Genomic DNA, 11,981 nt, shown 5'->3' on the forward strand with positions numbered 1-11,981 from the left:
ACATGTTTCCATATAATCAAGGCTACCTTGCCGGCATCTTTTCAGTTCCCCCTGCACTGCCATTGCCAGCATCATCTTTCTTGGGGGAATCGGACCTGCTCAGAGCTGAACCATGCTGAGGCAAGCAGTCTCTCTGCCTTGCAGCACGATTGTTAAATTAGAAGAACTGAAATGCTGCTCTCAGTATTGATTACTCTTGTGTGTCCAAGTGCCTGATGTGGTTTGAATTACATTTTGTTATTGTGGGATGATTAATAGAAGGGGTTGCCGGCACTGGTGTTTCCCCAAGTGTTTTCCCAAAGAAGTATAGGCGACTTTGAATCCAAAGTGGATCCACTCACGGCAGTTGCTGTATGTGGTTTCATTCACTTGTTTCCGTGCCCACATGGAGGAGTGCACAGAGGAGTCTCCTGAAATGCCAGAGCACAGCTTAAACGTCACGGGTGTCTCCCTTATCATCGTGTGTGCCAATCAAGGACATTTAGATACAGAGATAACCTGGACCAAATTGGTCCTGAACTTTGGAGAATTGCAGTTGGGATCCAACTTGTCTTGCTCAGAACTCCACCTTTATAAAAGCGTGACAATTTTTCATTCACCAGTGAGTTACCAGAACAGTGAAGCTAGAGTTGAGCCAATCAATTCTGCAAAGGATATTCTTCTTTCCATCTGCGTTAGACTATGTTCACAATGTCCCTTTGCCTCCTTTAGAGCTTTGCTCAGTTATTCCGGTTTGCCTTCTACTGCTAATGGAGTAAAAGTGAAGGTACTTCTTTAATTTTCCATTCTAACCCAGCAATGTCATTAGGAGAGCATATTGCTTTGGGCACACCACATGCCGTTTAGCATAACACCTTGAAAATGATGGCTCTTTAGTAAAAACTATTCCCTGCAGATACATGGTAGCTATTATGAATACCTTAGCTGGGACACAAGAATTTTTTCTTAGAGGGAGAAATGTGTGTTTTAGCCATGTTCCTTGTGTCCAAGTTCCAGAATTCTAGATTGTGTAATTAACTTGATTGGAATTAGGGGAATCATATGGAATGGCAGGTGTTAGAAGTTTTAGGAAGAAAAGTTTGGTGAACTGGTATATTTGCAAAAAAGTTTTGTCATGTGATTTTAAGCTATGCTAAATGGTGATTCTGGAGGGCTTTTGTCTTTCTGCAAGCAAAAGAGCACTTGCCCCAAATCTTATGGAATAGACGTGCATAGGCACAAGGAATATATACTGCACTTACTTTTTTATTGACAATCATTCCCTCTTCTTTCCATTTTCATTTTGTTCAATCACTGCTTTTTCCCCACTTTTGTAATGTAACAGAATCAAATTTTTTTTTTTAAATAAAGCTCACACGGAAATCTTTTTTATGAAAATTCAGGGTAGATTGGAAGGAGGTGGAATGAGCTAATTGAAACTGTTTGTGTCAGAGATGGGTTTATTGCATATAGAAATATAAATTATTATGGCCTTTCAGGATGCTTCGGTTTTGGATGGGTATCTATATGGAATTATTCTGTCTTGTTTAGGCATGTTTTGGATTTGATGTAAAACCTGATAAAGGGTCTTAAAATAATGGCTTTGTCTGAGATGTTGCAAATTGGATATCCATATCTGGATAAGACTCTTTCCAGAGCATAGTAATGCTAGCAATATCAAGCAGACCTCTGCTGAATATAAAGTATAGCTCGAAATACTGCCTAGCTGAGCTTCTGCTGCACGCGTAGCAGTCATCGTTGTCGTCTTCTGTGGCATGACTGTGCCAGGAAAATTTAGGGTAGTGGTGGATTAGGAGGTTTGTGTTGCACGGATGGGAACGTAAGATAGACAAATAATAAATGCAGCGTCCTTTTTTTTTTTTTTTTTTCCCCCTCAGTAACAGTAAGTAGAGCCTTTCTGCAACCCCCAATAGATGTGCAGTGCTTAATATTGTTCTGGGGCCTTTTCTTGTAGTTCCAGTGTTGTGCAAGTCTAGCTCTATTGAGGTGAGCATCCCAAAGGACCTGGTTGGAGGCCTGGACCTTTCCCTCATTAACACTTCCTGCAAAGGAGTATCCAACGGCACTCACGTCAACATCCACTTCTCTTTGAAGTCCTGTGGCACTGTTGTAGACGTATGTATACTCATCGCTATCCTGGCTCTTGGGATCTCTCAGGTTTGGGGGCTGGTTGATAGCCTAATTGGGGAATAAAGTTGATTTAGCTGTACCATCAGAGCAGTTCCCCATGCTGCCATGCAGCTGGCCTCAGACTAGACCTGAGGGGGGAGCATCCTGAAGTGGGAGAGCTGCTTCCATCTGCTCTCCAGTAGTGTGTGTCTGTAAGTGTGGGCACTGCCTTCTCTTCACCTAGAGCTTCACAGAAGGGGCTTCGCTATCACCCTGGTGCTGAAAGGGCAAGTTGTGCCATTCTTCACCCTCCTGTTGAGGCTGTATTTGGTCTCCAGATTATGCTTCAAAGGCTGTACTGGCAACTGGTCAGGAACTAGAGAACTCCTCTCAGAAGGTGGGTAGCAACTGGAAGCCAGTTCCTCTGCTTCATGCATGAGTACAGTGAATCACAATTGATAGCAAACTAACAAAGGCCCTTGGGCCGTAGGTAAAGATGAACATTGCTCTGGTTGTAGTGTATGACTTCACAAGCTGCGTCTTCAGGGGCTAGTTTATGCCTGACTTTCTTGAGCAAGGTAAACTCAGCTGCTGGTGCTTGTCCGAACTTGGAGAGAGGTATTTCTCTCCAAGGGTGATCTCTCTTTTCCCTTAAATCCCTTTCTTTGCTGCAGGTAATAAATGATAAAATCATTGCCACCAATCTGGTGACTGGCTTGCCAAAGCAGACTCCAGGCAGTAATGGGGACATTATTGTCCGCACCAGCAAGCTGCTGATCCCGGTGACCTGTGAGTTCCCGCGCCGGTACACCATCTCCGAAGGTTATGTGCCCAACCTCAAGAACTCCCCCTTGGAAATCATGAGCCGCAACCAAGGAATCTTCCCCTTCACTCTTGAGATTTTCAAAGACAAAGAATTTGACGAGCCTTACAGGGACACCCTTCCCACCCTCAAGCTTCGGGACTCTCTGTATTTTGGGATCGAGCCCTTGGTACACGTCAGTGGACTGGAGACACTGGTTGAGAGCTGCTTTGCCACTCCCACCTCAAAAATTGATGAGATCTTGAAGTACTACCTGATTCAAGATGGGTGAGTTCACTGCTCCCTCCTTCACTGGCTATTAGACGGGAAGTGGCAGGGCGGCTGAGTCGTGTTAGCTATGTGACGCAGCAAATACCCTTGCTTCTCCACAGCAGTCTGTCTGCTGTATTCCTAGCAATCACCAGCGGCCAGGGTTATCAAGCTGAAGCACCTGTCCCATCAGAAGTGATTAGGAGAAACAGCGGGAGGCAGTGAGAGAGATTACTCCAAGTGCAGCTTTTACGGGACATCTGTCTCTAACTAGGCTTGTGCATAATTGAGTTGGTTCCTGTAGAGGAGATGTCTTTGCCGATATCCTCTGTCTGCCAGCTGGCAAAGTGCCGAACCAGTCAGCAGAACCCCCCCAATGGCGGTGTGCTGCTGCGACATGGCTGCTGGAGCAAGTGTCTTCATTTTCCCATAGTGGCCTTTCTGTAGCATAAGCCAGAAGACTCCGTGGCTGGTCCTGATTGGAGCTCCCCTTTCTTTACTGTCTCTCTGATGGTTGTCATTGTAGAAGGCTTAGGGTCCCTTAATTTGGTGGTGAGTTTCTGGGCCGTTTGGGGTTAATGATCTTTCCAGGATATGCTAGTAAAAGGCTCAGGGTGGATCCGTGGGCTCACCCTCAGGCCTCCTTGGGACAGATTTTGTGTCAGAGGTTCTGGGGAGCGTTCCTCTGGGCTCTGCTAGCTCCAAAGGTGACCGCTGTTTTCGGAGACTTGTTTGGGTACCAGTGTGACCGTGCGATGTTGCGATGTTGCTCTGGAGTGTTTGCATCCAGCAGTGTCTGGCAGCTTAACCAGAAAGCATTGTGCAAAAGGCATAGTTGGGAAATGTCTGCTATTCCTTAGGGAAGAAAGTCCTGCCGAAGTGATAGCTAAGACATATCCAAGTGTCACGGCCGACCAGTGAAGGGATTCTGTTTGTGTAAGTGCCGTGTCCTGTCTGCCCAACCATCTCATAAGGAAGACCGTATTTCTTCAGCTGCCAGGCTAAATCATCCACCATTACAGCTGCTGATGACAAATCCTATGGGATAGTCCTGTAGCAAAAGGATCCTGCTGAGTGCAGTACACAAAGATACTGTTTTAATTTCCCTCTAACAAAGATTTCAGCAGTGGCTTGTCCTCCCTCCCTCCTAGGCTGCAGTTCTTCTGTGCTTGACGTTTCTGGCATTTGTTATGAGCAGACTTGTATTGGAATATTTGATTTGTTGACTCCCTGGCTGTCCGTTTGGACCCTCTCAGGGCTCCAAACATTCATTCATTTCCCATGACGAGTGAAAATGATGGGCATCCAAAACAGCGGTCAAAACCTGAGACGAATAAAGAGAGAGGGCTGAAAATGGGACCTCTCTAATCCACCACAGCAGCAGTTTCGGGATTTGTGCAGAAAGGAGCTAGAAGCTTCCTTTTTTCTCCTGGCGGGGAAGGCATGAACGGCCCCTTTGGTTTTGTTATCCTGCAGAGGGCATTAAAACTTCACGGAAAGGAGAAGTGGGCTGGAGCAGACTGGCTGGAGCTAATCCAGAGCTCTGCTCTGGCACAGTTATTCAGGCCCCAGCATCCCCCGGACATGCCAGCCCCCTGCAGTGTGCTGTATTTAAATTGTACTGCTGACTTAGAGCAAAGACTAATGATGCACTATTGGGCTAGCTGGAGCTCTTTGTCTCCTGCTAGGCTTGCAGCAATTAAAAAGCAAAATTAGCTGAATCCACTGCTGATTTCCCCTTGCTCCAAACAGTTTTGTAATAATCCCTTTTCCTTCCATCAGCCCAGCCTCCAAAGCCCCGGATGAGCTTTCTAATAGGTTTGATTATGTAGCATCAGGTCTGCAGGAGTTAACTGCAGCCGAGACTTCCAGAGTGAAATTCTGTATAAATACCTTTATTGAGGGGATATACTTTAGACTGAGGCGAGGGGAAATTTCCTCTTTTACTTTCTTCTGATTATTCCCTGCCATCTCCAGCTGGCAGGAGGTGGGAGGTGCTCTCAGCCCCTCTCCCCTTGCTGATGAGAAGGGCTTCATAGGTAAGAAATCACTGCTGTCTGAGGCCCTGTCACTGAGCTGGAAATGTGGATTTGCCCAGATCCGTCTCTCTGGGCTCCACAACACACCCCACTGCCGCTGCTAGAGCCAGAGCCCCAAAGGGGGCTTTCCCACTTCTGCTCCTGCCCTTCCACTTTCTCCAAACGAAAATAAACAAAAGGCATCGACCAGTTGCATGGACAATCAACATTGCAGCTCTCTGGGGCATTTGGAGCAAGGTCACGTCACTATGGGCAATCCATTGTAATCTGAGATGGTCGGGAGCTGCCGCTTACCAAGCGTAAGGAGGTTAAGGTGGTTCCACTGCACTTGGTTAGAAAGGCTCCCTCTCGATACACCGCGTTTGCAGGTGGAAGTAGCTTTTGTGCTTGCTGAGCTCTCCTTTCCACCCTGCAACCGGCCCCAGGAAAGGGTCAGAGCAGAGCTACCACGGCACAACCGCTCTCCACTCCCCTGCCCTCGACACGCTGTACATGAGAAGGGGTTGTTTCCCCCTTGTCCAGAGCGGGGTCACCCATCTTCCTTCCCTACCTGTGCTCCTCTGCTCCTTCTCACCTCTCTAAGGCAGAAAGCGCAGAGTTTGTGGCTTTCCTAGGAGGGTGGGACTTGGTATGGCCCCTCATACAATGCTAAGGTACTTGTCCCCATGACTTGGGAGGTTTCTGAGCTCTTCTGGTCATGCTGCAATGCATTTGTGGCAACCCTCGCTAAAACACATGCTTAGGGGCATGGTAGGGGCTCTGAGGTTCCTCCTTGTTTTTCCATTTTCCTTCTCCCTAGCCCCAAACCAGTAGGTTCCTAGCCACTGCTGTGGAGGATACCCTTGGGATGTAGGAGTTGGGTTTGAGCCACTATCCAAGAATCACCGTAGTTTATAGGCTTACAAGCAGGGAAATGCCTCTGAGTTGACTTTACAACCCCAAGGCTTGTCCAGTCACTTATGGGAAGTCTTTAACTGATACGCTTTGCAGTCAGGTGCCTTGAGGAATGATACTTTTATAAGTAATTTTGTACTAAACAACTTAATAGCATTTAGTATTTGGCCTCAAGGGGAAGGAATCTATGTCACTTTTTCTAGAGGCACAGTGTTAATTTACTGGCTCCCCTTGGACAACTTTTTATGTTTGCCTCCTGGGCAAGTTAACTAGACAAGTATTGCAAACAGGGATATCCCTTCAGACCATGACCTCCGCTGGCTGAGAAAGCTACTGAAATAAATGATGGTATAAATAATGCTGGGATCAGGCCAGCGCTGAGCGCTCCCATGGACATTCAGTGCTCTGCCGCGCGTGGCAGAGGGGCGATTCTGGGAGAGGTTGCAGCCCAAAGAGACAAGCTAGCCAAACAGTACAGAGATTTCTAAATACACATTCTAGTGTAAGCAGAGCTACATGTAGATGGAGGGGGGGGGGGGATTGCTGCTGTTCTTGTCGCCGTTTGATAAAGGAACGTGTCATGACATGTCAAAATTGTCAGTGTTTCTGACAATACGTGGCATATTTCTGGTGTAAGGCTTGAAGCTAAAGGTTGCTTCTAGAGTAGGCTTTGAGCTGTCACGCTATCACACCTCATCTCTTCCTTTTTTTATAGCTTGCAAAGTCCATGTTTCTGGAATTCACTTGCTGGAAAGGACATGCTGCATTGCAATGCAAAGTAACGACAGCATCTGTGCCTCTCAAAATGCCCAAGGCATTGCAGTAGGCAACAGTAATTTTCGAGTCACCGTAACTTTTTGTCTTGCTGTTTCACTGGAAGACTCTAAATAGTCTGTAGTAGTTTATAAACTGACTAGGCATGAAATGTAACTTTCTAAAAAGGTAGTTTATCTTCTTTCAGTGTTTTGACCGCTTACGTACCTATATATTGCTAGTGACAAAGAAACTGAAATTATGAATTATAGCTGTAGGGAATTTGAGCCATCCAGCCAAGTGCATCGAGAAGTAAAGAAAAATATAAATGAGATAAAGCAAAGTAGATCTAGGTTTTTGTTTTTTCATAATCTGTAATATTTTAGTAACGTGGGCAAAGGCTTCTTCATTTTAAGCGTCATTTGTGTGCTGTATACGCAGACTGCCTAATATATTATAGATGTTCAACAGTTCTGTTGATCACTGCAGACTGTTGCACAGGAAGGTGAAATGAGGATAAATTTGCCTGCAGTTCTCTGGCAGCCCCTCTGCCGAAGGGACTGGACTGTGTCCTGCCAGCGCTGCTGCTGAGCTGTTCTTTGTCTGGAGATGCTATCATCTTCCCTGTTGTTTTTTCCCCATCATTCCCGAATTTTCTCCTGTGACCAAAGAGGAAGTAACGTGGATGGTAGCTTAGCCTAAGAGAGCCAAGCCCTCCTTTTCTTTTTCTAGTTAAATAGGCTGGGATGTTTTTTTTCCTGTCTTTTCTTTTTCCATTTCTGGGAAACCCATTAAAGCCTATCCCTTTGCTTTCCTCAGCTGCGTTTCTGATGATTCAGTGAAACAGTACACGTCAAAGGACCATCTTGCCAAGCACTTCCAGGTTCCCGTGTTCAAGTTTGTGGGCAAAGACAACAAGGTAAGCTCAAAAACCTCTCGGACCTTGCCTCAGCCCTGATCTGACTGAGGATCCTCAACAGAGTTGGCTGTATGTCTGTAGTGTTATTAGAGTACCGAGGGGAGGAATGGCTGGCCCAAGACGCACAGTGCTCTGCCTGTTCCAGCAGCTGTTTCTTTCAGGAGCTGAACACAAGTACTTCGGAAGACGGTGATAAAACCAAATAAAATTAAATAAAATGTGAACGCCAGTTGTGGCTGCTGTAGACTGACCCAGCCTGCTGCGCAGTATCATGTAGCCCAGTATGGGGGCTGAAGCCCTGTCATAGCCTTTCAACTCCGTCTAGTCTCGACTGCCTCTTCCTGCCATGCACAACAGCAGCCGATACAGGTACACTCAAAGCTTGTGTGCTGGCGGGCTGAAATCATCGCTCTTTCCCATGTAGGCTCTGGGGAGCCTCCTACGCTGGGAGAGAAAGGTGTTTGTGTTTCCAGTGACCAAACAGAAACCCAGGGAGTTAGGCGCATTGTGCAGTGTCCTGTCTTTAAAACAAGACAGTCTGTAGCTTTGGATCTCTTCAGCCATGTATCTTCTCTGGGTCTTTGAGCGCAAACGCCCTGCAGGTTTCCAGGCATGAGGCCACCATACTGATTAATTCAACATGAAACCAGGCAGGCCAGGCTGATGGCAGTTTGTGGCAGAGGCTCTCTAGTGTGAGGACAGCTGAAGGGTAATGCTGTCTTCCTAATGCAAATAGCTTTCCTCTTCTTTGCTAGAAGAAGTCAGGTTTTTCAATCACTGTTGTTATGCTCAGCCAGTACTGCCTGTCCCAAAAGGCATAAAGCTGCCTCTCCGGCCTGTGCAGAGCCTCAGTAGGGTTAAAAAGGATAAGGTCCTTTTAAATTCATAGATTTCACTGGCCTTCTGATTGCCACTGCTGCCTCCACCCCACATCCTCCAGGGCCGGTGCAATGGATTTTGCTTCAAATCTCACTGTTGACTACGCTTTCACAAATATTCGCTTCCTTAATCACTGCTTGCAGGGATCTTGCTTACTCTTCTTGTCATTTAGAGGGAAGGGAACAGCAATCCTATCACTGTCTACCTTTACTGTGCAGAAAGAAAAGGCAGCTGTCTCCATGCCCTTTGTACTCTCCTCCTTTCAACTACCAGTCCTGGCCCCTCATGAGCCTGTGTTTTCTCCTTTGCTCCTCAGTCTTCTATCCTTAAATGCTTTCTCAGCGCATGTCAAACTCTTGCACCTTTGCGTCAATGCATCTCCTTGCGAGGCTTCATGCGTTCTTGGCCTGCTTCCTACCACACTTCCAGTCCATACGAGCTCTTCCAAGCTCACTCCTGACATTTTCATACCTTCTTCTGAAGGTTCATTTCATGCGTTCATGTTCTCTGTCTTAGTCCCTGGCTAAGAGGCAAACAGCATGCTCTGAATTTTCTGCCGGGCAAACATGCTCTCACCTGAGCATCTAAGAAAACAGATGGAGCAGCCAATTTGGCTGTCATGGTGGATAAGGACATTACTGACCTGGACAGAAATGGCTGTGCTGTGGGAATCGCATACATCCCATGCTCCGTGAGAGCCGGCAGCACTGCCAGTCAGGTTCCCACAGCCCGTTGTGCACTGACTTCGCCTGCTGTCTTGCCGCCACCAGGAAGTGTTCCTGCACTGCCGCATCCTCGTGTGCGGGGCGCTGGACGAGAGCTCCCGCTGCGCCCAGGGCTGCCGGAGACGAGTGCGCAGGGCAGCCGAGACAGAGGAGGAGGAGGAAGCTGGTCACGTGGCAAAGCACATCCTGACAGGCGGCCCCATCAGAATTGACTTTGACGAGTAACACCCACTTGCTGGCACAGCGTCTCTGCCCGAAACCGACCTTCTCTAGCAATGCCTTCTTTCATGGGCCTTTGAGAAATGAGAGGTCTTTGGTGAAGCCCCACTTGAACCTCCTCTGGACTTGTTTCCCTAACATCCTGATGCTTTTGTGTGAAATATATTAGACGCACGAGGCAACCCTCTGAGCGCAGCCCGGACTGCAGAATAGTTCAGTTCTACCTGCGTTTCTGCCGGTTAAAAGGACCCTGTTGCTTTGTTACTGAAGCGTTACCTGGCTTTGTTTTTCCGTGCATCCGCCCGCAGGCTCCACGGGACTGTTCGTCCTTGCCTAAACAAATGTTGTTCAAGCCCTTCTTTCAGCAGACAATACAAATGGTGTCATAACCAAACGTGTTTGCTATGCAAGTCTGTGAATGATGCTGAAGTTTTTGAGCGTGATGAGTTTTTGGATGACCATTAAGAATAGACATAAAAATATATATCTCGTAATATGCAAGTTCCTTGCAGGTGTAAAACAGCTGTCATCACAGGCAGCTAAAGCTCAGAACTACCACAGGCACATTTGAATGCTATTTTTAAATAGTAAAAAGTATTTAATAAAACTTAATTTTTTATTTTCTTGTGATAATTGCATGCAGTATAACAGTGTTTCCTCTTTATTTAGTGTATCGTTATTTTCTCTCCCCCCTCCAGCAACCTGGTGCGTTTTGTGTTATAGCACCTTCATTGTAAGAAAAAGCTAATTAAAAACCTAAAAACACCCCCCCAAGTGTGCTGTTACCAAATCTGTGGTTGAAAGTTTTAATGCGGTTGAATGTTTGAATGCCTGGAAGAGAGTCTGTGGTGCTGGCAAAGGGATTCGAGCAACGCACGTTACAAATGATTGCTATAAATACTTGATGTGGTGGCTCTCTGGGTAGCGTTGTCCCCAGTGAGCCTGGTGACAGGAGACATGGCAGTGTTGTTAAATTGATTGTGTGCATTTGCAGTCTCTTGCTAGGTGTGAGATGACTAGAGAGAGAATTACTGGTGACAGCAGGCATAATCACGCCTGTCAGGAGTCCCTTTGGGCCACCACACTCCTTCCAAAGGAAATATAGATTATCAGCTCAAGCTCCTCTGGGCTTCATTCAGGAGCAGGAGCACTCTATGGTAAAGGATTGGTAATGTGGGGTGAAAGGAAGGAGGCACAGAAAGCAGTGAAGGAGAAAGTAAGAGGGGCAGGGCTGGAGGCTGAGAGAGGCAAGGTCCTCATCCGAAGCTGGCTGTGACTCAGCAGTGTGTTCATGAGGTTTTCTGCAGTAAGTTTCAAGCTCTGTCGTAAGCGTGTTTGGAGGTGTGCTGGAAGTCCCCCCTGGTCTGCATTACTGATTATCTATTTCTGTTGGAGGCAGGCAAATTGCTGCCAAGGCCAAAATTTGTTGCTACCCTCAAATGGATGGGGAGTCCATTTGAAGGGACCTTTTAGAAAGGAGTCACAAATCACGTCAGCAACGTTCCATTTCACAGATTTATTACTTCTGGTGACTGAGGTTTCAAAGAGGAATGGGCACTTTATGGGCTGGGAGTTTCATGGTTTTGTTTTTTTTTTTTTGTTAATGGCTTCCTGGCTGTTTTTTCTGACTTGGGATTATGTGTGCGTATGCATGCGTGTTAGAATAAATGAAAATATTTCTATGACTATGAATAGGTATAAGTGGAAAGACGCTCATTTTTATGTGTTATCTAACCATATGAGAAAGGAAAATAAATGAAGAAGCCTCCCTCTTGCGTTGCAATGCGTCTTCTGATTCTGCTGATTCACTTCCATTATTAGGACCACACTGGCAATTTCCCGCTGTCACTTCTTTGTCCAAGCAGCCCCTGCTGAATGTACTTGTTTTGGTAAAACAAGAGCTGGGAAATGAAATCAATTAGCCAATGCCTTCTGGAGAGGCAACGGGTACTTTTTGTTAGTGTGAAAGGGACATGGGGAGTGTTGGAGGGAGAGGTTCGTTTCTTTGCTTGCTTTAGTTATTGTGCAAATTACTTGGTTCTTTCTGAGAAATTCATGCAAAGTGGCCTTTCCGCTCTGCAGCTTTTTATTTAAATAAGTTGCAAGGTAATGAGGTGGAGATGGAGAGTCTGTGTGGCCATGTGAATGGAATGACCTGGGAAGGTGCTTGGTTTGTCTTGCAAGCGGAATAGTAGGTGCTTCCCTGCACTGCCCTGTGGACATGTCTCCTCTGACCTGGAGGCGATGGCTCCTAGGCACACAACAGAACCATTTTTCAGCATCTTTTGGCTCTCCTCAGCTTGCCTCTTGTTGCCATCTGTCGTCTTTGCTGGCGTAACAGCCTGGATATGAAATCAAAGGCAAAACTCCTC

General features: G+C 46.6%; 1 protein-coding gene across 4 annotated transcripts in view; it reads left to right on the forward strand.

The window, feature by feature from the left end:
- OIT3 (oncoprotein induced transcript 3) overlaps positions 1 to 10,377 on the forward strand; it is a 31,975-nt gene extending 21,598 nt beyond the window's left edge. For 3 of the 4 annotated variants that reach the window (XM_068951016.1, XM_068951015.1, XM_009675479.2), the window contains exons 6-9: positions 1,955 to 2,115; positions 2,784 to 3,199; positions 7,687 to 7,786; positions 9,436 to 10,377. In XM_068951016.1, coding sequence (XP_068807117.1) covers positions 1,955 to 2,115; positions 2,784 to 3,199; positions 7,687 to 7,786; positions 9,436 to 9,615 — 857 coding nt within the window. In that variant the 3' untranslated portion in view covers positions 9,616 to 10,377. The other variant, XM_009675489.2, reaches the window with a different exon arrangement.
- Positions 10,378 to 11,981: the final 1,604 nt, after the last annotated feature.

Source organism: Struthio camelus, chromosome 7, assembly GCF_040807025.1.
Source record: "Struthio camelus isolate bStrCam1 chromosome 7, bStrCam1.hap1, whole genome shotgun sequence".
Classification (NCBI taxonomy): domain Eukaryota; kingdom Metazoa; phylum Chordata; class Aves; order Struthioniformes; family Struthionidae; genus Struthio; species Struthio camelus.